The sequence below is a fragment of the Petromyzon marinus genome (genome assembly GCF_048934315.1).
Source record: "Petromyzon marinus isolate PM22_M1 ecotype Great Lakes invasive population chromosome 76 unlocalized genomic scaffold, UKy_Petmar_22M1.pri1.0 chr76_unloc.2, whole genome shotgun sequence".
Lineage (NCBI taxonomy): Eukaryota > Metazoa > Chordata > Hyperoartia > Petromyzontiformes > Petromyzontidae > Petromyzon > Petromyzon marinus.
The window spans coordinates 1,089,416-1,113,702 of NW_027422619.1; the positions used below are offsets into that span (position 1 = coordinate 1,089,416).

At 60.1% G+C, this 24,287-nt stretch overlaps 3 protein-coding genes across 6 annotated transcripts; all 3 read left to right on the top strand.

Annotated features, from left to right (window-relative positions):
- The first annotated feature begins 1,628 nt into the window (after nucleotides 1-1,628).
- On the top strand, nucleotides 1,629-19,895 carry LOC142905271 (iduronate 2-sulfatase-like). 3 transcript variants are annotated; one of them, XM_076058536.1, is made up of 12 exons: nucleotides 1,629-2,062; nucleotides 4,027-4,163; nucleotides 6,676-6,853; nucleotides 8,148-8,236; nucleotides 8,954-9,202; nucleotides 9,319-9,402; nucleotides 9,447-10,411; nucleotides 10,529-10,570; nucleotides 10,738-10,942; nucleotides 14,252-14,422; nucleotides 15,615-15,741; nucleotides 18,863-19,895. In XM_076058536.1, exons 1-12 carry the CDS (start codon nucleotides 1,969-1,971, stop codon nucleotides 19,795-19,797), a joined length of 3,276 nt encoding a protein of 1,091 aa, XP_075914651.1. In that variant the 5' UTR covers nucleotides 1,629-1,968; the 3' UTR covers nucleotides 19,798-19,895. The 3 variants fall into 3 exon arrangements, with proteins under 3 accessions (XP_075914651.1, XP_075914652.1, XP_075914653.1); XM_076058537.1 differs by lacking the exons at nucleotides 14,252-14,422; nucleotides 15,615-15,741; nucleotides 18,863-19,895 and adding exons at nucleotides 11,113-11,452; nucleotides 11,560-11,683 and having other exon boundaries at nucleotides 9,319-10,411; nucleotides 10,738-11,026; XM_076058538.1 differs by lacking the exons at nucleotides 9,319-9,402; nucleotides 9,447-10,411; nucleotides 10,529-10,570; nucleotides 10,738-10,942 and having other exon boundaries at nucleotides 1,636-2,062; nucleotides 8,954-9,160; nucleotides 18,863-19,890.
- On the top strand, nucleotides 19,827-22,835 carry LOC116937587 (iduronate 2-sulfatase). Of its 2 annotated transcripts, none has more exons than XM_076058539.1 (2): nucleotides 19,827-20,046; nucleotides 22,066-22,835. In XM_076058539.1, the coding sequence occupies exons 1-2, from the start codon at nucleotides 19,834-19,836 to the stop codon at nucleotides 22,525-22,527; spliced, it is 675 nt and encodes a 224-aa protein (XP_075914654.1). In that variant the 5' UTR covers nucleotides 19,827-19,833; the 3' UTR covers nucleotides 22,528-22,835. The 2 variants fall into 2 exon arrangements, with proteins under 2 accessions (XP_075914654.1, XP_075914655.1); XM_076058540.1 differs by having other exon boundaries at nucleotides 19,827-20,040.
- On the top strand, nucleotides 22,559-24,008 carry LOC142908207 (uncharacterized). Its single transcript, XM_076058547.1, has 3 exons — nucleotides 22,559-22,564; nucleotides 22,831-23,605; nucleotides 23,637-24,008. The coding sequence occupies exons 1-3, from the start codon at nucleotides 22,559-22,561 to the stop codon at nucleotides 23,825-23,827; spliced, it is 972 nt and encodes a 323-aa protein (XP_075914662.1). The 3' UTR covers nucleotides 23,828-24,008.
- Nucleotides 24,009-24,287: the final 279 nt, after the last annotated feature.

Consider the following 24,287-nt stretch of genomic DNA (forward strand, 5'->3'; position numbering starts at 1 on the left):
TCTCCTTCACACACAGCTCTCTCCTTCACTCACAGCTCTCTCCTTCACTCACAGCTCTCTCTGTCACTCACAGCTCTCTCTGTCACTCACAACTCTCTCCTTCACCCACAACTCTCTCCTTCACCCACAGCTCTCTCCTTCACCCACAGCTCTCTCCTTCACACACAGCTCTCTCCTTCACTCACAGCTCTCTCCTTCACACACAGCCCTCTCCTTCACACACAGCTCTCTCCTTCACTCACAGCTCTCTCCTTCACACAGCTCTCTCCTTCACCCACAGCTCTCTCCTTCACCCACAGCTCTCTCCTTCACTCACAGATCTCTCCTTCACACACAGCTCTCTCCTTCACCCACAGCTCTCTCCTTCACACACAGCTCTCTCCTTCACCCACAGCTCTCTCCTTCACTCACAGCTCTCTCCTTCACCCACAGCTCTCTCCTTCACCCACAGCTCTCTCCTTCACCCACAGCTCTCTCCTTCACCCACAGCTCTCTGCTTCACACACAGCTCTCTCCTTCACACACAGCTCTCTCATTCACACACAGCTACAGAACGTGAAGAAACAGTGGCATCTACATCTGCAGAACGTGAAGAACCAGCGGCATCTGAATCTACAGAACATGAAGAACCAGTGGCATCTAGATCTGCAGAACGTGAAGAACCAGTGGCATCTCCATCTACAGAACGTGAAGAACCAGTGGCATCTACATCTGCAGAACGTGAAGAACCAGTGGCATCTACATCTGCAGAACGTGAAGAACCAGTGTCATCTACATCTGCAGAACGTGAAGAACCAGTGGCATCTCCATCTACAGAACGTGAAGAACCAGTGGCATCTACATCTGCAGAACCTGAAGAACCAGTGGCAACTACATCTACAGAACGTGAAGAACCAGTGGCAACTACATCTACAGAACGTGAAGAACCAGTGGCATCTACAGAAGATTTTACAACTTGTAAAGCCTTCTTAGCCCGCGTTTAGTGTCCACGTCGTACAACGTGGTCTTGGAATGGAGTCGGGATCAAAGTTGGTACCTACAAACGCACCGACTTACGAACGCAGCCCTCCGTTCGTAAGTGGAGGATTCCCTGTAGAGTCCTTGGCGAGCCACCGCCACGGGCAGCCGTCACCGCTTCGCCCTGTGCCAGGCCAGGTGCACGTTGAGGCGGCCACGTGGCGCGTCGAAGGCTCTCGCTGTCCGGCAAGGAGGTCACGGGGCAGACCCAGCGGGTGCCGTGGGTCGGTCGACTGCTGAGATGACCGCTCGATGCACCTCCACCAACACCAACACCCCCCTATAGCCCCCTCCCCATCCATCGCCAATCCCCCCCTCCCATCCCCCCATCCCCCACAAACCCCACCCCCCAACACTGCCCAACCCCCCCCCATCCCCCACAAACCCCACCCCCAACCCTCCCACCCCCGCCCCCCATCCCCCCAAACCCCACCCCCATCCCCCCAAACCCCACCCCCAACCCCCCCAACCCCACCCCCAACCCCGCCCCAACCCCGCCCAAACCCCACCCCCCCATCCCCCCAAACCCCACCCCCAACCCCGCCCCAACCCCCCACCCCCCATCCCCCCTAAACCCCACCCCCAACCCCCCCCCACTCCGCCCTCTGATTGGTTTAAAAATGGCGGCAAATTTTATTTTTGAAATTGGAGCCGCGAAGAATGGCGACGCGCTGCTGAGGGGAATTCTCCGTCGACGCTGTGACAACTCCCTCGTTCTTTCTCCCTCTCCTCCTTCATCATCATCATCTTCTTCTACGTCTCGGAGCGATAACGACGACGAGGAGAATAAGAAAAAAAACAATAAAGACAACTGATAATAACAATTCTTATTATTATTAACTCGGAAGCATCGGGCCCTGTCCATCCTCGCGGTAGGCCGCTATCGTCCGCACACCTCTTCACGAGAGAGAGAGTTGTTTACACTCTTCGACACAAAAAACAACAACAACGATGAGCTTCGCTAAAGCGGCGCTGTTCGTGGCGCCGCTCGTTTGGCTTCATTTGGGCTGCCGGGCACTCGGAGACGCCGCGGAGCCTCGTGACAGTGAGTTAGGGCCTACGAGGCCCAAGGCTTTTTACGCTTTTCCTTGCTCGGCACGGCCCGCGCCCGCGAGGGATGCGGGGCGCGGTGTTCTCCCGCGTGTGGAAAAATCATCATCAGCAGCAGCAGCAGTAACAACAACGGCAGCAGCATCATCAGCATCGTCATCAGCAGTAACAGCATCATCAGCAGCAACATCATCATCAGCAGTAACAGCAGCATCATCATCATCAGCAGTAACAGCAGCAGCATCATCAGCAGTAACAGCATCAGCAGCAACAGCAGCATCATCAGCAGCAGCAGCATCATCAGCAGCAGTAACAGCAGCATCATCATCAGCAGCAACAGCAGCATCATCAGCAGCAGCATCATCAGCAGCAACAGCAGCAGCATCATCAGCAGTAACAGCAGCATCATCATCAGCAGTAACAACAGCAGCAGTAACAACAGCAGCATCATTATCAGCAGTAACAACAGCAGCAGCATCAGCAGTAACAACAGCAGCAGCATCAGCACTAACAACAGCAGCATCATCAGCAGTAACAGCAGCAGCATCATCAGCAGTAACAACAGCAGCACAATCATCGTCATCAGCAGCAACAGCTGCAGCATCATCATCAGCAGTAACAACAGCAGCATCATCATCTTCAGCAGCAGTAACAACATCAGCATCATCAGCAGCAGTAACAACAGCATCATCATCATCAGCAGTGACAGCAGCATCATCAGCAGCAGTAACAACAGCAGTAACAACAGCAACATCATCATCAGCATTAACAACAGCATCATCGTCATCAGCAGTAACAGCAGCAGCATCATCATCATCAGCAGTAACAACAGCTGCATCATCAGCAGTAACAACAGCAGCATCATCATCATCAGCAGTAACAACAGCAGCATCATCATCAGCAGCAGTAACAGCAGCAGCAGCATCATCATTAGCAGTAACAGCAGAAGCATCATCATCAGCAGTAACAACAGCAGCATCAGCAGCAGCAGTAACAGCAGCAGCATAATCTTCAGCAGCAGTAACAACATCAGCATCATCAGCAGTAACAACATCATCATCATCAGCAGCAGTGACAGCAGCATCATCATCAGCAGTGACATCAGCAGCATCATCATTAACAGCAGCATCATCATCATTAACATCATCGTCAACACCATCATCATTAACATCATCATCGTCAACAACATCATCATTAACATCATCATCGTCAACACCATCATCATTAACATCATCGTCAACACCATCATCATTAACATCATCGTCAACACCATCATCATTAACATCATCGTCAACAACATCATCGTCGTCAACACCATCATCATTAACACCATCGTCGTCAACACCATCATCATTAACACCATCGTCGTCAACACCATCATCAGTAACATCATCGTCAACACCATCATCATTAACATCATTGTCAACACCATCATCATTAACATCATCGTCAACACCATCATCATTAACATCGTCAACACCATCATCATTAACATCATCAACATCATCATTAACATCATCAACACCATCATTAACATCATCATCAACACCATCATTAACGTCATCGTCAACACCATCATCGTCAACACCATCATCAGTAACATCATCGTCAACACCATCATCATTAACATCATTGTCAACACCATCATCATTAACATCATCGTCAACACCATCATCATTAACATCATCAACATCATCATTAACATCATCAACACCATCATTAACATCATCATCAACACCATCATTAACGTCATCGTCAACACCATCATCGTCAACACCATCATCATTAACATCATCGTCGTCAACGCCATCGCCGTCAACATCATCATGAGCATCAGTGTAACCAGCATAATCGTCACCATCGTCACCACCGTCATCGTCGTCATCCCCTCCTCATCAGCAGTGCCGCGTCCCCACGTGCCCGTGCCTCCCTCCCTCCCTGCCTGGCTGGCTGACTCAGAGCGTCTCAACCTCCTCCTGATCGTGGTGGACGACCTGAGGACCACCCTGGGTTGCTACGGAGACCCCGTCGTCAAGACCCCCAACATCGACCAGCTGGCTTCCAGGAGCGTGCTCTTCAACGCCACCTTCGCACAGGTACGGCTGGGGAGTTTACTCTTTTTCCCACTGCCACATCCGTGCCAAGCCAGCGCTAGATCCTGGCACAGGTACGGCTGGGGAGTTTACTCTTTTTGTTCCACTGCCACATCCGTGCCAAGCTAACGCTAGATCCTGGCACAGGTACGGCTGGGGAGTTTACTCTTTTTGACCCACTGGCCACATCCGTGGCAAGGCAGCCCGAGGTCCTGGCACAGGTACGGCTGGGGGAGTTTACTCTTTTTCCCACTGCCACATCCGTGCCAAGCCAGCGCTAGATCCTGGCACAGGTACAGCTGGGGAGTTTACTCTTTTTGTTCCACTGGCCACATCCGTGCCAAGCTAGCGCTAGATGCTGGCACAGGTACGGCTGGGGAGTTTACTCTTTTTGACCCACTGGCCACATCCGTGCCAAGGCAGTGAGAGGTCCTGGCACGGTACGGGTGGGGAGTGTTTTTCCACTGCCACATCCGTGCCAAGGTAGCGCGAGGGTCCTGGCACGGTACGAGTGGGGAGTTTTTGTTCCACTGCCACATCCGTGCCAAGCTAACGCTAGATCCTGGCACAGGTACGGCTGGGGAGTTTACTCTTTTTGACCCACTGGCCACATCCGTGGCAAGCTAGCGCTAGATCCTGGCACGGTACGGGTGGGGAGTGTTTTTCCACTGGCCACATCCGTGCCAAGCTAACGCTAGATCCTGGCACAGGTACGGCTGGGGAGTTTCTCTTTTACCCGCTGGCCACATCCGTGGCAAGGCAGCGCTAGATCCTGGCACAGTACGGGTGGGGAGTGTTTTTCCACTGCCACATCCGTGCCAAGGTAGCCCGAGGTCCTGGCACGGGTACTGGTGGGGAGTTTATTTTTGACCGACTGGCCACATCCGTGGCAAGGTAGCGCGAGGTCCTGGCACGGTACGGGTGGGGAGTGTTTTTCCACTGCCACATCCGTGCCAAGGTAGCCCGAGGTCCTGGCACGGTACTGGTGGGGAGTTTATTTTTACCCACTGGCCACATCCGTGGCAAGGCAGCGCGAGGTCCTGGCACGGTACGGGTGGGGAGTGTTTTTCCACTGCCACATCCGTGCCAAGCTAGCGCTAGATCCTGGAACGGTACGAGTGGGGAGTTTTTGTTCCACTACCACATCCGTGCCAAGCTAACGCTAGATCCTGGCACAGGTACGAGTGGGGAGTTTCTCTTTTTGACCCACTGGCCACATCCGTGGCAAGGCAGCGAGAGGTCCTGGCACGGTACGGGTGGGGAGTGTTTTTCCACTGCCACATCCGTGCCAAGCTAGTGCTAGATCCTGGCACGGTACGGGTGGGGAGTTTTTTCTACTGCCACATCCGTGCCAAGCTAGCGCTAGATCCTGGCACAGGTACGGCTGGGGAGTTTACTCTTTTTGACCCACTGGCCACATCCGTGGCAAAGCAGCGAGAGGTCCTGGCACGGTACGGGTGGGGAGTTTTTTCCCACTGCCACATCCGTGGCAAGGTAGCGCTAGGTCCTGGCACGGTACGGGTGGGGAGTTTTTTTCCCACTGCCACATCCGTGCCAAGCTAGCCCGAGGTCCAGGCACGGTATTGGTGGGGAGTTTTTTTCCACTGGCCACATCCGTGGCAAGGTAGCGAGAGGTCCTGGCACGGGAACGGGTGGGGGAGTTTTTTTCCCACTGCCACATCCGTGCCAAGCTAGCGCTAGATCCTGGCACGGTACTGGTGGGGAGTTTTTTCCCACCTCCACATCCGCGCCAAGGCAGCGAGAGGTCCTGGCACGGTATGGGCGGGGAGTGTTTTTCCACTGCCACATCAGTGCCAAGCCAGCGCAAGGTCCTGGCACGGTACTGGTGGGGAGTTTTTTCCCACTGCCACATCCGTGCCAAGGTAGCCCGAGGTCTTGGCACGGTACGGGTGAAGGGGTTTTTCCACTGCCACATCCATCCGTGCCAAGCTAACGCTAGATCCTGGCACGGTACGGGTGGGGAGTTTTTTTCCCACTGCCACATCCGTGCCAAGCTAGCGCTAGGTCCTGGCACGGTACTGGTAGGGAGTTTTTCCCCACTGCCACATCCATGCCAAGCCAGCGCTAGGTCCTGGCACAGTATGGGTGGGGAGTGTTTTTCCACTGGCCACATCCGTGCCAAGGTGCAAGGTCCTGGCACGGTACTGGTGGGGAGTTTTTTTCCACTGCCACATCCGTGCCAAGCTAGCGCGAGGTCATTGGCACGGTACGAGTGGGAGTTTTTTTTCCCACTGCCACATCCGTGCCAAGGTAGCCCGAGGTCCTGGCACGGTATTGGTGGGGAGTTTTTTTTTTTCCCCATTGCCACATCCGTGCCAAGCTAGCGCTAGATCCTGGCACGGTACGGGTGGGGAGTTTTTTCCCACTGGCCACATCCGTGCCAAGCCAGCGCGCTCGCCCCACCGGACATCCGTGACTAAGAACTTGTGGGATTCCTCCTCCCAGTACAAATTCGGATTCTGATTTTCACTCCCTCCCTCCCCTCGCCCCACAGCAAGCGGTGTGTGGGCCGAGCCGCACGTCCATGCTGACCAGCCGGCGCCCCGACACGACGCGCCTCTACGACTTCGGCTCCTACTGGCGCCGGAGCGCCGGCAACTTCAGCACCCTGCCGCAGTACCTGCGCACACACACATACTTCACCGCCTCCGTCGGCAAGGTGTTCCACCCAGGTCAGGGGGCACGGACGGACGCCCCCCTACCCCCACCCCCCGCTACCCCCACCCCCCCCCCGCCGCTACCCCCCCCCGCTACCCCACCTCCCTCCCCTACTCCCACCCCGCGCTACCCCCCCCGCCCGTTACCCCCTCCCCCCCCCGCCCCCGCCCCACCCCCCACCCCCCCCACTACCCCACCCCCCACGCTACCCCACCCCCCGCTACCCCCACCACCCCCGCCTACCCCACCCCACGACCCCCACCCCCCCTACCCCCCCCGCTACCCCCCCCACCCCCCACTACCCCGCTCCCCCGCCCCCTCCTACCCCCCTCCCTCCCCCCCCCTCCCCCCGCTCCCCCTCCCCTGCTACCTTCACCCCTCCCTGGCCCCTCCCCCCCCTCCCCTCCCTCAACCCCTCCCACTCTCCCCCACCACCACCACCACCCCTCTCCCTCCCTCCTCAACTCCTCACCACCACCACCACTCCTCCCTCCCCACAACTCCTCCCCCCACCACCACCACTCCCACCCCTCCCTCCCTCCCTCAACTCCTCCCACCACCACCACCACCACCACCCTCCCTCCCTCCTCCCTCAACTCCTCCCCACTCCTCCCACCACCACCACCACTCCTCCCTCCCTCAACTCCTCCCACCACCACCACCACTCACCCCTCCCTCCCTCCCTCAACTCCTACCACCACCACCACTCACCCCTCCCTCCCTCAACTCCTCCCACCACCACCACCACCACTCACCCCTCCCTCCCTCAACTCCTCCCACCACCACCACCACCACTCCCCCCCTCCCTCAACTCCTCCCACCACCACCACCACCACTCACCCCTCCCTCCCTCAACTCCTCCCACCACCACCACCACCACTCACCCCTCCCTCCCTCCCTCAACTCCTCCCTCACCCTGCCCACTGCCTCACCCCTCCCTCCCTCGCCCCTCCCCAGCACCCTGCCCCAGTACCCCCCCCCTCCCCCCCGTGGCGGTGACGGTAACGTGACGACGGTGACGACGTTGGCGTCGTCACCGTGGCGACGACGTGACGGAGTTGTTGTCACCGTGGCGACGACGTGACGTTGTTGTTGTTGTTGTGGTCACCGTGGTGACGACGTGACAGTGTTGTTGTTGTTGTGGTCACCGTGGCGACGACGTGACGGTGTTGTTGTTGTTGTTGTGGTCACCGTGGCGACGACATGACGGTGTTGTTGTTGTTGTTGTGGTCACCGTGGCGACGACGTGACGGTGTTGTTGTGTTGTTGTGTTGTTGTTGTTGTGGTCACCGCCCCATCCCCACCCAGGCATCGTGTCGAACTTCACGGACGACTTCCCCTACAGCTGGTCCATCCCCGCCTACCACCCTCCCACCCAGCAGTACAAAGATGCCAAGGTGATGGCTGGCTGCTGCAGCTGGGCCACGTGGTGGGGGGAGAGGAGGTGGTGGGGGGAGAGGTGGGGGGTGAGGTGGGGGGAGAGGAGGAGGTGGTGGGGGGAGAGGAGGTGGTGGGGGGAGAGAGGAGGTGGGGGGAGAGGAGGTGGTGGGGGGAGAGGAGGTGGTGGGGGGAGAGGAGGAGGTGGTGGGGGGTGAGGAGGAGGTGGTGGGGGGAGAGGAGGTGGTGGGGGGAGAGGAGGTGGTGGGGGGAGAGGAGGAGGTGGGGGGAGAGGAGGTGGTGGGGGGAGAGGAGGTGGTGGGGGGAGAGGAGGTGGTGGGGGGAGAGGAGGTGGTGGGGGGAGAGGAGGTGGTGGGGGGAGAGGAGGTGGTGGGGGGAGAGGAGGAGGTGGTGGGGGGTGAGGAGGAGGTGGTGGGGTGAGGAGGAGGTGGTGGGGGGAGAGGAGGTGGTGGGGGGAGAGGAGGAGGTGGGGGGAGAGGAGGTGGTGGGGGAGAGGAGGTGGTGGGGGGAGAGGAGGAGGTGGTGGGGGAGACGAGGAGGTGGAGGGTGGAGAGGAGGAGGTGGAGGGTGGAGAGGAAGGAGGTGGAGGTGGAGAGGAGGAGGTGGTGGGGGGAGAGGAGGAGGTGTAGGTGGGTGGAGGTTTGCCGGTGGACGTGCTCCCAGTCATCCCATCCCCCGCTCCCCCGTGCCCCCCCCGTGCCCCCCCCCCCCCCCAGGTGTGCGTGGGCCCTGAGGGGGGCCCCCCGCAGGCTGATTTGGTGTGCCCCGTGGACGTGGCCTCCATGCCCGGCGGCACGCTGCCTGACATGGAGACCACCGCTGAGGCCGCACGCCTCCTGACCAAGTTCGCATCGCGGCCTGCTCAGCCGTTCATGCTGGCGGTGGGATACCACAAGCCCCACGTACCCCTCAAGTACCCCAAGGTGGGATACCACAAGCCCCACCTACCCCTCAAGTACCCCAAGGTGGGATACCACAGGCCCCTCAAGTACCCCAAGGTGGGATACCACAAGCCCCACCTACCCCTCAAGTACCCCAAGGTGGGATACCACAAGCCGCACCTACCCTCAAGTACCCCAAGGTGGGATACCACAAGCCCCACGTACCCCTCAAGTACCCCGAGGTAGGATACCACAAGCCCCACCTACCCCTCAAGTACCCCAAGGTGGGATACCACAAGCCCCTCAAGTACCCCTCAAGTACCCCAAGGTGGGATACCACAGGCCCCTCAAGTACCCCAAGGTGGGATACCACAAGCCCCACCTACCCCTCAAGTACCCCAAGGTGGGATACCACAAGCCCCACCTACCCCTCAAGTACCCCAAGGTGGGATACCACAAGCCCCACCTACCCCTCAAGTACCCCAAGGTGGGATACCACAAGCCCCACGTACCCCTCAAGTACCCCAAGGTGGGATACCACAAGCCCCACGTACCCCTCAAGTACCCCAAGGTGGGATACCACAAGCCCCACCTACCCCTCAAGTACCCCAAGGTGGGATACCACAAGCCCCTCAAGTACCCCAAGGTGGGATACCACAAGCCCCGCCTACCCCTCAAGTACCCCAAGGTGGGATACCACAAGCCCCTCAAGTACCCCAAGGTGGGATACCACAAGCCCCACCTACCCCTCAAGTACCCCAAGGTGGGATACCACAAGCCCCACGTACCCCTCAAGTACCCCAAGGTGGGATACCACAAGCCCCACCTACCCCTCAAGTACCCCAAGGTGGGATACCACAAGCCCCACCTACCCCTCAAGTACCCCAAGGTGGGATACCACAAGCCCCTCAAGTACCCCTCAAGTACCCCTCAAGTACCCCTCAAGTACCCCAAGGTGGGATACCACAGGCCCCACCTACCCCTCAAGTACCCCAAGGTGGGATACCACAAGCCCCACCTACCCCTCAAGTACCCAAAGGTGGGATACCACAAGCCCCACCTACCCCTCAAGTACCCCAAGGTGGGATACCACAGGCCCCACCTACCCCTCAAGTACCCCGAGGTGGGATACCACAGGCCCCACCTACCCCTCAAGTACCCCAAGGTGGGATACCACAGGCCCCACCTACCCCTCAAGTACCCCAAGGTGGGATACCACAGGCCCCACCTACCCCTCAAGTACCCCAAGGTGGGATACCACAAGCCCCTCAAGTACCCCTCAAGTACCCCAAGGTGGGATACCCACAAGCCCCACCTACCCCTCAAGTACCCCAAGGTGGGATACCACAAGCCCTCAAGTACCCCAAGGTGTGATACCACAGGCCCAACATACCCCTCAAGTACCCCAAGGTGGGATACCACAAGCCCCACGTACCCCTCAAGTACCCCAAGGTGGGATACCACAAGCCCCACCTACCCCTCAAGTACCCCAAGGTGGGATACCACAGGCCCCACCTACCCCTCAAGTACCCCAAGGTGGGATACCACAAGCCCACCTACCCCTCAAGTACCCCAAGGTGGGATACCACAGGCCCCACCTACCCCTCAAGTACCCCAAGGTGGGATACCACAAGCCCCACCTACCCCTCAAGTACCCCAAGGTGGGATACCACAAGCCCCTCAAGTACCCCAAGGTGGGATACCACAAGCCCCACCTACCCCTCAAGTACCCCAAGGTGGGATACCACAAGCCCCCCACGTACCCCTCAAGTACCCCAAGGTGGAATACCACAAGCCCCCCACGTACCCCTCAAGTACCCCAAGGTGGGATACCACAAGCCCCACCTACCCCTCAAGTACCCCAAGGTGGGATACCACAAGCCCCACCTACCCCTCAAGTACCCCAAGGTGGGATACCACAAGCCCCTCAAGTACCCCTCAAGTACCCCAAGGTGGGATACCACAAGCCCCAGCTACCCCTCAAGTACCCCAAGGTGGGATACCACAGGCCCCACCTACCCCTCAAGTACCCCAATGTGGGATACCACAAGCCCCACCTACCCCTCAAGTACCCCAAGGTGGGATACCACAAGCCCCACCTACCCCTCAAGTACCCCACGGTGGGATACCACAAGCCCCACCTACCCCTCAAGTACCCTAAGGTGGGATACCACAAGCCCCTCAAGTACCCCTCAAGTACCCCAAGGTGGGATACCACAGGCCCCACCTACCCCTCAAGTACCCCAAGGTGGGATACCACAAGCCCTTCAAGTACCCCTCAAGTACCCCAAGGTGGGATACCACAAGCCCCACCTACCCCTCAAGTACCCCAAGGTGGGATACCACAAGCCCCTCAAGTACCCCAAGGTGGGATACCACAAGCCCACCTACCCCTCAAGTACCCCAAGGTGGGATACCACAAGCCCCTCAAGTACCCCAAGGTGGGATACCACAAGCCCCACCTACCCCTCAAGTACCCCAAGGTGGGATACCACAAGCCGCACCTACCCCTCAAGTACCCCAAGGTGGGATACCACAGGCCCACCTAACCCTCAAGTACCCCAAGGTGGGGATACCACAGGCCCCACCTACCCCTCAAGTACCCCAAGGTGGGATACCACAAGCCCCACCTACCCCTCAAGTACCCAAGGTGGGATACCACAAGCCCCCACCTACCCCTCAAGTACCCCAAGGTGGGATACCACAAGCCCCACCTACTCCTCAAGTACCCCAAGGGACTCGCCTCCCGCTCGCTCACTCACTCACACTCGGTCAGTCAATCGCTCACACACTCGCTCACACTCGGTCGGTCACTCACTCACTGATTCACACCCTCACTCGCTCACTCACTCGCTCATACTCACTCGCTCCCACTCCCATACTCACTCACTCCCACACACACTCGCACACACTTCCACTCACACACACTCTCACTCACATACTCACACACTCACACCCACACTCACTCACTCACTCCCAAACACACTCACTCACTCCCACTCTCACACACACTCACTCCCACACTCACTCACACTCCCCACACTCACTCACACTCCCACACTCACTCACTCCCACACTCACTCACACACTCCCACACTCACTCACTCCCACACTCACACACTCACTCACTCACACACTCACTCACTCACACACTCGCACAATCACTCACTCCCACACTCACTCCCACACTCACTCCCACACTCACTCCCACACACTCACTCCCACGCACACTCCCACGCACACTCCCACGCACACTCGCACACACACTCGCACACACACTCTCACACACACACACTCACACCCACACACACTCACACACACACACACTCCCACACACACTCCCACACTCACACACTCACTCCCACACTCCCGCACTCACTCCCACACACACTCCCACACACACTCCCACACACACTCCCACACACACTCCCACACTCACTCCCACACACACTCCCACACTCACTCACACACTCCCCACACTCACTCACACACTCACACACACACACTCCCACACTCACACACTCCCACACTCACTCCCACACTCCCGCACACACTCCCACACACACTCCCACACTCACTCCCACACACACTCCCACACTCACTCACACACTCCCACACTCACTCACACACTCACACACACACACTCCCACACACACACTCCCACACACACACTCACACACACACTCACACACACACTCGCACACACACTCGCACACACACTCGCACACACACTCACACACACACTCCCACACACACACTCACACACACACACTCACTCACACACACACACACACTCCCACACACACACTCACACACACACACACTCACACACACACTCACCCACGCACACACACACTCCCACGCACACACACACTCCCACGCACACACACACTCCCACACACGCACACACACACTCCCACACACACTCCCACACACTCCCACACACACTCCCACACACTCCCACACACACTCCCACGCACACACACACTCCCACACACACTCCCACGCACACACACACTCCCACACACACACACTCCCACACACACTCCCACGCACACACACACTCCCACACACACTCCCACACTCACACACTCACTCGCTCACACACTCCCACACTCACTCGCTCACACACTCGCTCACACACTCACTCGTTCACACACTCACACACACACTCGCTCACACACTCACACACACAACAAAGAACAAAGATAAAGATCCCCCATATAGCTTTAACAGACTGTGGAGGCAATTGCTGTTAGCGAGCACCTATGAAGGCCGGAACGGTACACGAGGGGGTGGGTGGCCAGCACCACGCCCGACCGCCTTTGTCTCCCTAGTGGCAATGTTTACACACCGCACCAGGTACTCATTTGAGGCTGAGTCGACCTAGGGGAGGCCCGGGACCGGTTCAGATAATCGTCACTGGTGTTGGCCGTGAGCGGGAAATCGAACCTGGGTCGCCAGGTTCATAGCGCAGCATAGCGCTAACCGCTACACTACCGCTCCCCAACACACACAAAGAACAAAGATAAAGATCCCCATATAGCCTTAACAGACTGTAGGGGCAAGTGCTGTTAGCGAGCACCTATGAAGGCCGGGAACGGTACACACACTCACACACTCCCACACACACTCACACACTCCCACACACACACTCCCACACACACTCCCACACACTCCCACACACACTCCCACACACACTCACACACACACACACACTCCCACACACACACTTTCACTCCCACACTCCCACACACACACTCACACTCCCACACACACTTCCACACACTCACACACACACTTCCACACACTCACACACACTCACACACTCCCACACACACTCACACACACACTCACACACACACTCCCACACACACACACTCACACACTCACACACACACTCCCACACACACACTTTCACACCCACACTCCCACACACACACTTTCACACCCACACTCCCACACACACACTTTCACACACACACTCCCACACACACACTTTCACACACACACTCCCACACACACACTCCCACACACACACACTCCCACACACACACTCCCACACACACACACTCCCACACACACTCCCACACTCCCACACTCCCACCGGCCCCCTCTCGCCCTCACTCTCAGGAGTTCCTGTCCCTGTACCCGCCTGGCTCCGTTGGGCTGGCTCCGGACCGAGCCATCCCCCGGGGCCTGCCCTCCGTGGCGTGGAACCCCTGGGTGGATGTGCGCAGACGTCACGACGTGGCACGTCTCAACGTCTCCTTCCCCTACGGGGCGCTGCCTCTGCCCTTTCAGGTAAAGTGGCTGGCTGTGTGGCTGGGTGGGTTGGTGGGTGGGTGGGTGTGTGGGTTGGTGGGTGAGTGTGTAGATGGGTGGGCGGGTGGATGAGTGGCTGGGTGAGTAGGTGGGTGGGTGGGTGGGTGAGGTGCCGGGTGGGTGAGGTGCCGGGTTGGTGAGTGGCTGGGTGAGGTGCCGGGTGGGTGAGGTGCCGGGTGGGTGAGGTGCCGGGTGGGTGAGTGGCTGGGTGAGGTGCCGGGTTGGTGAGGTGCCGGGGTTGGTGAGTGGTTGGGTGAGGTGCCGGGTTGGTGAGGTGCCGGGTTGGTGAGTGGCTGGGTGAGGTGCCGGGTTGGTGAGTGGCTGGGTGAGGTGTCGGGTTGGTGAGGTGCCGGGTTGGTGAGTGGCTGGGTGAGGTGGTGGGTTGGTGAGTGGCTGGGTGAGGTGCCGGGTGGGTGAGGTGCCGGGTGGGTGATTGGCTGGCTGGGTGAGTGGGTTGGTGAGTGTGTAGGTGGGTGGGCGGTTGGATGAGTGGCTGGGTGAGTAGGTGAGTGGCTGGCTGGGAGGGTGAGGTGCTGGCTGGGTGAGTGGGTTGGTGGGTGAGTAGGTGAGTGGCTGGCTGGGTGGGTGAGGTGCTGGCTGGGTGAGGTGCTGGCTGGGTGAGTGGGTGAGTGGGTTGGTGAGTGTGTAGGTGGGTGGATGAGTGGCTGGGTGAGTAGGTGAGTGGCTGGCTGGCTGGCTGGGTGAGGTGCTGGCTGGGTGAGGTGCTGGGTGGGTGAGTGGCTGGGTGGGTGAGGTGCTGGGTGGGTGAGGTGCTGGGTGAGGTGCTGGGTGAGGTGCTGGGTGAGGTGCTGGGTGAGGTGCTGGGTGAGGTGCTGGGTGAGGTGCTGGGTGGGTGAGGTGCTGGGTGGGTGAGGTGCTGGGTGGGTGAGGTGCTGGGTGGGTGAGGTGCTGGGTGGGTGAGGTGCTGGGTGGGTGAGGTGCTGGGTGGGTGAGGTGCTGGGTGGGTGAGGTGCTGGGTGGGTGAGGTGCTGGGTGGGTGAGGTGCTGGGTGGGTGAGGTGCTGGGTGGGTGAGTGGCTGGGTGGGTGAGTGGCTGGGTGGGTGAGTGGCTGGGTGAGTAGGTGAGTGGCTGACTGACTGAGTGGGTGGGTGAGGTGCTGTGTGGGGTGGCTGCTGTGTGGGTAGCTAGCTGGGTAGCTGGCTGTGTCCAGGTGGAGGTGCGCAGGAGCTACCTGGCGGCCGTCTCCTACGTGGACCGCGAGGTTGGGCTGCTGCTGTCGGCCCTCGACTCCCTTGGCCTCGCGGACAGCACCGCCATCGCCTTCACCTCCGATCACGGTGCCCGCTCACTCACCCATACACTCGCTAGCCCATCCACTCACTCGCCCATCCACTCACTCGCCCATACACTCACTCGCCCATACACTCACTCGCCCATCCACTCACGCGCCCATACACTCACTCGCCCATCCAGTCGCTCACCCATCCAATCACTCGCCATACACTCGCTCGCCCATCCACTCACTCGCCCATCCGTTCACTCGCCCATACACTCGCTCGCCCATCCACTCACTCGCCCATCCGCTCACTCGCCCATCGGCTCACTTGCCCATCCGCTCGCTCGCCCATCCGCTCGCTCGCCCATCCACTCGCTAGCCCATCAGCTCACTCGCCCATCCACTCACTCGCCCATCCGCTCACTTGCCCATCCACTCACTCGCCCATACACTCACTCGCCCATCCAGTTGCTCACCCATCCACTCACTCGCCCATACACTCACTCGCCCATCCACTCGCTCACCCATCCACTCACTCGCCCATACACTCGCTCGCCCATCCAGTCGCTCACCCATCCACTCACTCGCCCATACACTCACTCGCCCATCCAGTTGCTCACCCATCCACTCACTCGCCCATCCACTCGCTCGCCCATCCGCTCACTCGCCATCCACTCACTCGCCCATCCAGTCGCTCACCCATCCACTCACTCGCCCATACACTCACTCGCCCATCCAGTCGCTCACCCATCCACTCACTCGCCCATACACTCACTCGCCCATCCACTCGCTCACCCATACACTCGCTCGCCCATCCACTCACTCGCCCATCCACTCACTCGCCCATCCACTCACTCGCCCATCCACTCACTCACCCATCCACTCGCTCACCCATCCAGTTGCTCGGCCATCCGCTCACTCGCCCATCCACTCACTCGCCCATCCACTCACTCGCCCATCCAGTCGCTTGCCCATCCGCTCACTCGGCCCATCCGCTCACTCGCCCATCCGCTCACTCGCCCATCCACTCTCTCGCCCATCCGTTCACTCGCCCATCCGCTCACTCGCCCATCCGCTCACTCGCCCATCCGCTCACTCGCCCATCCGCTCACTCGCCCATCCACTCACTCGCCCATCCGCTCACTCACCCATCCACTCACTCGCCCATCCGTTCACTCACTCACCCATCCGCTCACTCGCCCATCCGTTCACTCACCCATCCGCTCACTCGCCCATCCGCTCACTCACCCATCCGCTCACTCGCCCATCCGTTCACTCACCCATCCACTCACTCACCCATCAGCTCACTCGCCCATCCGTTCACTCGCCCATCCGTTCACTCACCCATCCGCTCACTCGCCCATCCGTTCACTCACCCATCCACTCACTCGCCCATCCGTTCACTCACCCATCCGCTCACTCGCCCATCCGCTCACTCACCCATCCGCTCACTCGCCCATCCGCTCACTCGCCCATCCGCTCACTCGCCCATCCGCTCACTCACCCATCCGCTCACTCGCCCATCCGTTCACTTACCCATCCACTCACTCGCCCATCCGCTCACTCGCCCATCCACTCACTCGCCCATCCAGTCGCTCACCCATCCACTCACTCGCCCATACACTCACTCGCCCATCCAGTCGCTCACCCATCCACTCACTCGCCCATACACTCACTCGCCCATCCACTCGCTCACCCATACACTCGCTCGCCCATCCACTCACTCGCCCATCCACTCACTCGCCCATCCACTCACTCGCCCATCCACTCACTCACCCATCCACTCGCTCACCCATCCAGTTGCTCGCCCATCCGCTCACTCGCCCATCCACTCACTCGCCCATCCACTCACTCGCCCATCCAGTCGCTTGCCCATCCGCTCACTCGCCCATCCGCTCACTCGCCCATCCGCTCACTCGCCCATCCACTCACTCGCCCATCCGTTCACTCGCCCATCCGCTCACTCGCCCATCCGCTCACTCGCCCATCCGCTCACTCGCCCATCCACTCACTCGCCCATCCGCTCACTCACCCATCCACTCACTCGCCCATCCGTTGACTCACTCACCCATCCGCTCACTCGCCCATCCGTTCACTCACCCATCCGCTCACTCGCCCATCCGCTCACTCACCCATCCGCTCACTCGCCCATCCGTTCACTCACCCATCCACTCACTCACCCATCAGCTCACTCGCCCATCCGTTCACTCGCCCATCCGTTCACTCACCCATCCGCTCACTCGCCCATCCGTTCACTCACCCATCCACTCACTCGCCCATCCGTTCACTCACCCATCCGCTCACTCGCCCATCCGCTCACTCACCCATCCGCTCACTTGCTCATCCGCTCGCTCGCCCATCCGCTCACTCGCCCATCCGCTCACTCGCCCATCCGCTCACTCGCCCATCCGCTCACTCGCCCATCCGTTCACTCACCCATCCACTCACTCGCCCATCCGCTCACTCGCCCATCCACTCACTCGCCCATCCACTCGCCCGCTCACTCGCCCATCCACTCACTCGCCCATCCACTCACTCGCCCATCCACTCGCCCGCTCACTCGCCCATCCACTCACTCGCCCATCCGCTCACTCGCCCATCCGCTCACTCGCCCATCCACTCACTCGCCCATCCGCTCACTCGCCCCATCCGTTCACTCACCCATCCACTCACTCGCCCATCCGTTCACTCACCCATCCGCTCACTCGCCCATCCGCTCACTCACCCATCCGCTCACTTGCTCATCCGCTCGCTCGCCCATCCGCTCACTCGCCCATCCGCTCGCTCGCCCATCCGCTCACTCGCCCATCCGCTCACTCGCCCATCCGCTCACTCGCCCATCCGTTCACTCACCCATCCACTCACTCGCCCATCCGCTCACTCGCCCATCCACTCACTCGCCCATCCACTCGCCCGCTCACTCGCCCATCCACTCACTCGCCCATCCACTCACTCGCCCATCCACTCGCCCGCTCACTCGCCCATCCACTCACTCGCCCATCCGCTCACTCGCCCATCCGCTCACTCGCCCATCCGCTCACTCGCCCATCCGCTCACTCGCCCATCCGCTCACTCGCCCATCCGCCTTACCACTCTATCACCCTCCGACTACCACCCTGTCCCTCTAGCACTCTACCCCCCACCACCCACCGACTCTCCCCCCGTGCCCCCCGCGCCCCCAGGCTGGTCTCTAGGGGAGCACGGGGAGTGGGCCAAGTTCAGCCTCTTCGAGGTGGCCACGCGCGTACCGCTGCTCATCTCTGTGCCGGGCCTCACCGCTGGGGGGGCCGGCGGCGGGGGGGGCGGGCGGGGGGGGGCCCCCCCCGGCCCTCGCTTCCCCTTCGTGGACGTCCTGCGGAGCCCTGCGGGGAAGCCCCCTGCACCAGGCGAGTCCTCCTCCTCCTCCTCCTCCTCATCCTCCTCCTACTCCTCGTCCTCATCCTCCTCCTCATCCTCCTCCTCTGTCCTCCTCCTACTCCACGTCCTCCTCGTCCTCCTCGTCATCGTCCTCCTCGTCATCGTCCTCCTCGTCCTCGTCCTCATCCTCCTCCTCGTCGTCCTACTCCTCCTCGTCCTCCTCCTCGTCCTCCTCGTCCTCCTCCACCTCCTCCACATCCTCCTCCTCTTCCTCCTCCACCTCCTCCACGTCCTCCACCTCCTCCACCTCCTCCGCCTCCTCCTCCTCCACGTCCTCGTCCACGTCCTCCTCGTCCTCCTCGTCCTCGCTTGCGTCTTTCAACGTCCGTGTGGGGGGGTTCCAGTGGTTCGAAGCCCACGGTGCAACCTGAAGCTACTGATGATGATGCTGATGATGATGCTATCGACGATGATGATGCTATCAACGATGATTATGATGATGCTATCGGCGCTGCTGATGATGATGATGCTATCAGCGCTGCTGCTGATGATGCTATCAACGACGATGATGATGATGCTGGCGCTGCTGCTGATGATGCTGGCGCTGCTGATGATGATGCTATCAACGACGATGATGCTATCAATGATGCTGATGATGATGCTATCAACGACGACGATGCTGATGCTGGCGCTGCTGCTGCTGCTGCTGCTGCCACTTATGATGCTGCTGCCGCTGCTGCCGCAGCAGCTACCGATTTAGATGACGCTATTGGTGCCACCGATGTTCATGCTGCCGATGTTGCCGCCGGTGCTGCTGGCGCCGAGGGCAGGGCGCGTGTGTGCCGACCCGGTGGAGCTGGTGGACGTGTTCCCCACGCTGGTGGAGCTGCTGCTGCTGCCGCCGTTGCCGGCGTGCCCGGCGCCGTCGTTCGGCGTGGAGCTGTGCACGGAGGGGCGAAGTCGCGCAGCCTTCATCCTCCTCAACACCTCGGACACCACGCCGGTGCGGGTGGGTGGGGGTGGATGTGTGTGTGGGTGTGGGTGGGTGTGTGTGGGTGGGTGTGGGTGTGGGTGGGTGGGTGGGTGGGTGTGGGTGTGTGTGGGTGGGTGTGTGGGTGTGGGTGGGTGGGTGTGTGGGTGTGTGGGTGTGTGGGTGTGTGGGTGTGTGGGTGTGTGGGTGTGTGGGTGTGTGGGTGTGTGGGTGTGTGGGTGTGTGGGTGTGTGGGTGTGTGGGTGGGTGGATGTGTGGGTGGGTGGATGTGTGGATGTGTGTGTGTGGATGTGTGTGTTGGTGGGTGGGTGGATGTGTGTGTTGGTGGGTGGGTGGATGTGTGTGTTGGTGGGTGGGTGGATGTGTGTGTTGGTGGGTGGGTGGATGTGTTGGTGGGTGGGTGGATGTGTGGGTGGGTGGGTGGATGTGTTGGTGGGTGGGTGGATGTGTGTGTGGGTGGGTGGATGTGTGTGTGGGTTGGTGGGTGTGGGTTGGTGTGTGGGTGGATGTGTGTGTGTGTGGGTGGATGTGTGTGTGTGTGGGTGGATGTGTGTGTGTGTGGGTGGGTGTGTGTGTGGGTGTGTGTGTGTGTGTGTGGGTGTGTGTGTGTGTGGGTGGGGGTGTGTGTGTGGGTGGGGGTGTGTGTGTGGGTGGGGGTGTGTGTGTGTGGGTGGGGGTGTGTGTGTGTGGGTGGGTGTGTGTGTGTGGGTGGGTGTGTGTGTGTGGGTGGGTGTGTGTGTGGGTGGGTGGATGTGTGTGTGGGTGGGTGGATGTGTGTGTGGGTGGGTGGATGTGTGTGTGGGTGGGTGGATGTGTGGGTGGGTGGATGTGTGTGTGTGTGGGTGGATGTGTGTGTGTGTGTGTGTGGGTGGATGTGTGTGTGTGTGTGTGGGTGGATGTGTGTGTGTGGGTGGATGTGTGTGTGTGTGGGTGGATGTGTGTGTGTGTGGGTGGATGTGTGTGTGTGTGGGTGGATGTGTGTGGGTGTGGGTGGATGTGTGTGTGTGTGGGTGGATGTGTGTGTGTGTGGGTGGGTGTGGGTGGGTGGATGTGTGTGTGTGTGGGTGGATGTGTGTGTGTGTGGGTGGATGTGTGTGTGTGGGTGGATGTGTGTGTGTGTGTGGGTGGATGTGTGTGTGTGTGTGGGTGGATGTGTGTGTGTGTGTGGGTGGATGTGTGTGTGTGTGTGGGTGGATGTGTGTGTGTGTGTGGGTGGATGTGTGTGTGTGTGTGGGTGGATGTGTGTGTGTGTGTGGGTGGATGTGTGTGTGTGTGTGGGTGGATGTGTGTGTGTGTGTGGGTGGATGTGTGTGTGTGGGTGGATGTGTGTGTGTGTGTGGGTGGATGTGTGTGTGTGTGTGGGTGGATGTGTGTGTGTGTGTGGGTGGATGTGTGTGTGTGTGTGGGTGGATGTGTGTGTGTGTGTGGGTGGATGTGTGTGTGTGTGTGGGTGGATGTGTGTGTGTGTGTGGGTGGATGTGTGTGTGTGTGTGGGTGGATGTGTGTGTGTGTGTGGGTGGATGTGTGTGTGTGTGTGGGTGGATGTGTGTGTGTGTGTGGGTGGATGTGTGTGTGTGTGTGGGTGGATGTGTGTGTGTGTGTGGGTGGATGTGTGTGGGTGTGTGGGTGGATGTGTGTGGGTGTGTGTCTGAGTGTGTGTGTGTGTGTGTGGGGAGCGGTAGTGTAGCGGTCAGCACTACGCTGCACTACGAACCTGGCGACCCGGGTTCGATTCCCCCCCTCGCGGCCAACACCACCGGCGACTATTATCTGAACCGGTCCCGGGCCTCCCCTAGGTCGACTCGGCCTCAAATGAGTACCTGGTGTAGCGGTGTGCAGTAAACATCGCCACTGGGGAGACAAAGGCGGCCGGGCGTGGTGCTGGCCACCCACCCCCTCGTGTACCCATCCGGCCTTCACAGGTGCTGCTCGCTAACAGCACTTGCCCCTAGAGCCCGTTAACGCTACACGGGGGATCTTTATCTTTGCGGTGTGTGTGTGTGTGTGTGTCGACCTTTCCTACCCACCCACCCCCAGGATGACGACGACGAGGATGATGATGAGGATGATGATGATGAGGAGGATGATGAGGAGGTCGCCTACAGCCAGTACCCCCGCCCGGGCCTGCACCCGGGCCCCAACTCGGACCTCCCCTCTCTGGCGGACATCCGTGTGATGGGCTACTCGGCACGCACCCGCCGCTACCGCTACTCCGCCTGGGTGCCCTTCGACCCCCGCTCCTTCAGGGCGGACTTCTCGAGGCCCCTCGCTCGCGAGTTCTACCTGCTGGGCCGCGACCCCGGGGAAGACCACAACCGCGCGGGCCCGGCCGGCTACGGCGGTGCCGGTGGGCCACCGCCGTCGTCGTCGCCGCCGGGAGAGGAGGTGGACGAGGTGGACGAGGTGGAGCAGGAGGAGGTGGAGGAGGAGGTGAAGCACGCGGGAGCCATGAAGAGGTTGGCCGCCAGAGTCGCCCGCAAGTTTGGCGCTGTTAATTGAGGGGCCGAGGAAGCTAACGGTGACGGTGACGATGACGGTGACTGTGACGGTGACTGTGGTGACGGTGACGGTGACTGTGGTGGTGGTGACGGTGACTGTGGTGGTGGTAACGGCGACTGTGGTGGTGGTGACGGCGACTGTGGTGGTAGTGACGGTGACTGTGGTGTAGTGGTGACGGTGACTGTGGTGTAGCGGTGCGAGTAGTGAACGTCGCCACTGGGGGAGACAAAGGCGGCCGGGCGTGGTGGTGCTGGCCGCCCACCCCACCCCCGTGTGTGCCAACAGTGCCGGCAGCCTTCGTAGGCGCCGCTCGCTAACAGCACTTGCCCCGTCGGCCTGTTGCAGGCTACATGGGGGCTCTTTGTCTTTGGTGGTTACGGTGGTGGTGGTGGTGGTGGTGGTGGTGGTGGTTACGGTGGTGGTGGTGGTTACGGTGGTGGTGGTGGTTACGGTGGTGGTGGTGGTTACGGTGGTGGTGGTGGTGGTGGTGGTTACGGTGGTGGTGGTGGTGGTTACGGTGGTGGTGGTGGTGGTTACGGTGGTGGTGGTGGTGGTTACGGTGGTGGTGGTGGTTACGGTGGTGGTGGTGGTTACGGTGGTGGTGGTGGTTACGGTGGTGGTGGTGGTGGTTACGGTGGTGGTGGTGGTTACGGTGGTGGTGGTGGTTACGGTGGTGGTGGTGGTGGTGGTGGTTACGGTGGTGGTGGTGGTGGTTACGGTGGTGGTGGTGGTGGTTACGGTGGTGGTGGTGGTGGTTACGGTGGTGGTGGTGGTTACGGTGGTGGTGGTGGTTACGGTGGTGGTGGTGGTTACGGTGGTGGTGGTGGTGGTTACGGTGGTGGTGGTGGTTACGGTGGTGGTGGTGGTTACGGTGGTGGTGGTGGTGGTGGTGGTTACGGTGGTGGTGGTGGTGGTTACGGTGGTGGTGGTGGTGGTTACGGTGGTGGTGGTGGTGGTTACGGTGGTGGTGGTGGTTACGGTGGTGGTGGTGGTTACGGTGGTGGTGGTGGTTACGGTGGTGGTGGTGGTGGTTACGGTGGTGGTGGTGGTTACGGTGGTGGTGGTGGTTACGGTGGTGGTGGTGGTGGTGGTCGCGGTGGTAACCGGAGGCGGTGGTGCAGCGGGTTGGCGCTACGAAACCCGGCGATCCCGGGTCAGATTCCCGCCCACGGCCGCCACCACCACCACCACCGTAACCACCACCCAGCGGTTCTCGATGCATCTGAACCGGTCGCGATGCCCTCCCCGTGGGTCCACTCGGCCTCAAATGAGTACCCGCTGCAGCGGTGTCTCTACTTAACGTCGCCACTGGAGAGACAAAGGCGGCCGGGCGTGGTGCTGGCCACAACCCCCCCCCGCCCCTCCTCCTCGTGTGCACGGGGGAATTTTTTGTCTCTCGGTATTTTGCACTTAACGGGTGTGTGCCGATTTTTGTTATTTATTGCCGTATCCGTGGGCGAATTAAAAGATTTGAAGGTTGACGTTGCGCCTGCGTGCCTGCGTGCGAGCGTCAGACTTGTTTCACGACACCGCGTGTAGGCAGCCGTGCTTCGTCGGAGGTGGGACCGCGGCACAATGAGCCACTACCACTAAGGGCCTGGGTTCGAGCCCTGGGTTTCTGGGTTCATAATGGCCTTGTCAGAGACACAGACACTGACACTAAGAACCTGGGTTCGAGCCCTGGGTCTGGGTTCATAATGGCCTTGTCAGAGACACAGCTACTAGCACTAAGAACCTGGGTTCGAGTCCTGGGTCTGGGT